Source organism: Saccostrea cucullata, unplaced genomic scaffold (genome assembly GCF_032062105.1).
Source record: "Saccostrea cucullata isolate Sc308-1 unplaced genomic scaffold, CSIRO_AGI_Scuc_v1 ctg22708, whole genome shotgun sequence".
NCBI lineage: Eukaryota > Metazoa > Mollusca > Bivalvia > Ostreida > Ostreidae > Saccostrea > Saccostrea cuccullata.
In genome coordinates this window covers 3973-5813 of record NW_026933826.1, presented here as the reverse complement: position 1 = coordinate 5813, position 1841 = coordinate 3973, and the positions used below count along the sequence as shown (strand labels likewise).

Sequence of the window (1841 nt, the reverse complement as noted above, 5' to 3'; positions counted from 1 at the left end):
CAAGACGTCCTTAGGTGTGACCTCTGTGAAAGAAATGTTATACAATGTCACTGTGATCTTTGTCATATCAACTTGTGTAAGGCCTGTGTAGGAGAGCATCTCTCTGATTCATCCAAAAAACATAGAGTCGTGCCATATAAAGATAGAACCTCAACTCCTAACTATCCAAAATGTCCAAAGCATTCCAAGAACTGTGAACTTTACTGTGACCTATGTGACATTCCTGTCTGTTCTACCTGCATTTCCTCAGGTAATCATAGAGGACATCATTTATCAGATGTTTTACAAAACATTATCTCGAAAATAAAAGACCTAAAAAAAGATTTAAAAGAACTTGAGTCTAGAATTTACCCCAAATATGAAGAAATTGCATCTGGCTTGAAAACCAAAAAAGACAACTTGGAAACCCAAAACAGGAAACTGACAACAGCTGTCACAAAACAAGGAGAGGACTGGCACAGAGAAATTAACATCATTGTCAACAATCGAAAATCTGAAATTGATGAGATGAAAACTCAACACTTTGCTGTTTTAAATAAACAGGAAAAGGAAATCAAACACATTACTGCAGAAGTGAAACAGTGCATACTTGATCTGAAGGAAATACTGGAGTCCAATGAAGTATCCCTAGCCTCAGCTTACAAATCCAGAAATGCTGAATTCAGATGTTTACCTCCAGACCTCAACGTATCATTACCAACTTTCTCTCCTCATCAGATCAACACAGAACAGCTCCAACAAATGTTTGGCTCTCTGTCAACATTATCGATTACAACCGAAGAATGCGGTTACACAATCAAACCACTTCTTGATGAACCGGAGCTCATCACTAGCATAGACACTGGGTATGACAAACTTTACAGTGTTACCTGCCTGAATGATGAGGAAATATGGACACATGGAAATGACAAAATCATGAAACTCTACAGCCTCAAGGGTAAATTACTGACGTCAATCAAAACCAAGTCTAAGATTAACCCACGTAGCATAGCGGTGACTAGGAGCGGTGATCTAGTTTATACTGATACTGATACAAGAACTGTAAACATAGTGAAGAATAAACAGACACAGGAAGTGATCAGACTACAAGGGTGGAAGCCTTTCTTTGTCTATATTACCTCCTCTGATGACCTACTGGTTACCATGAACAGTGATGATGACACACACACAAAAGTTGTCCGTTACTCTGGCTCAATTGAGAATCAAACCATTCAGTTTGATAGTGAAGGCGAACCTCTGTATTTATTTGGTACTATTACATATGTCAGTGAGAACAGAAATTTGGATATCTGTGTGGCCGACAATATGGCCAAAGCAGTAGTCGTGGTCAATCAGGCAGGAAAATTTCGATTTAGATACACTGGTCATTCCTCTAACAAGGGATCATTTTATCCACTCGGCATCACAACAGACAGTCAGAGTCACATCCTGACAGCAGACTATTACAACCACTGTATCCACATCCTAGATCAGGACGGACAGTTCCTCCATTACATTGATAACTGTGATCTAGACAGTCCATGGGGTTTATGCGTAGACAGCAGAGACAACCTATTTGTGGCTGAGAATACCAGTGGTAAAGTGAAGAAAATCAAATACATGTAAACACTGCATTATGTCAAGAAATGATTATTACGAAGATTTAGTTATGCACTGAGACAAAATGTGAGAGTTAAAAGTAGTTTGACTTAGGACTAATCAAGTCAAATTATAAGTAGGACATGTACCTTATACAAGGTTTTGAATTTCTGTTGATTTTAAGACAAAACACAGTTACTATCATTAATTCTCATAAAATCGCGGGTTCTATTGAATCGCGGCACATATTAAATTCGGATTAG

At 38.2% G+C, this 1841-nt stretch overlaps 1 protein-coding gene across 1 annotated transcript; it reads left to right on the top strand.

Moving 5' to 3' along the window:
- Positions 1-91: 91 nt before the first annotated feature.
- LOC134239398 (tripartite motif-containing protein 2-like) lies at positions 92-1605 on the top strand (the record flags this gene model as incomplete). Its single annotated transcript, XM_062721566.1, has 1 exon — positions 92-1605. A coding segment is annotated over one exon (1514 nt), but the record flags the coding sequence as incomplete, so codon positions are not given.
- Between the last annotated feature and the right edge of the window lie 236 nt (positions 1606-1841).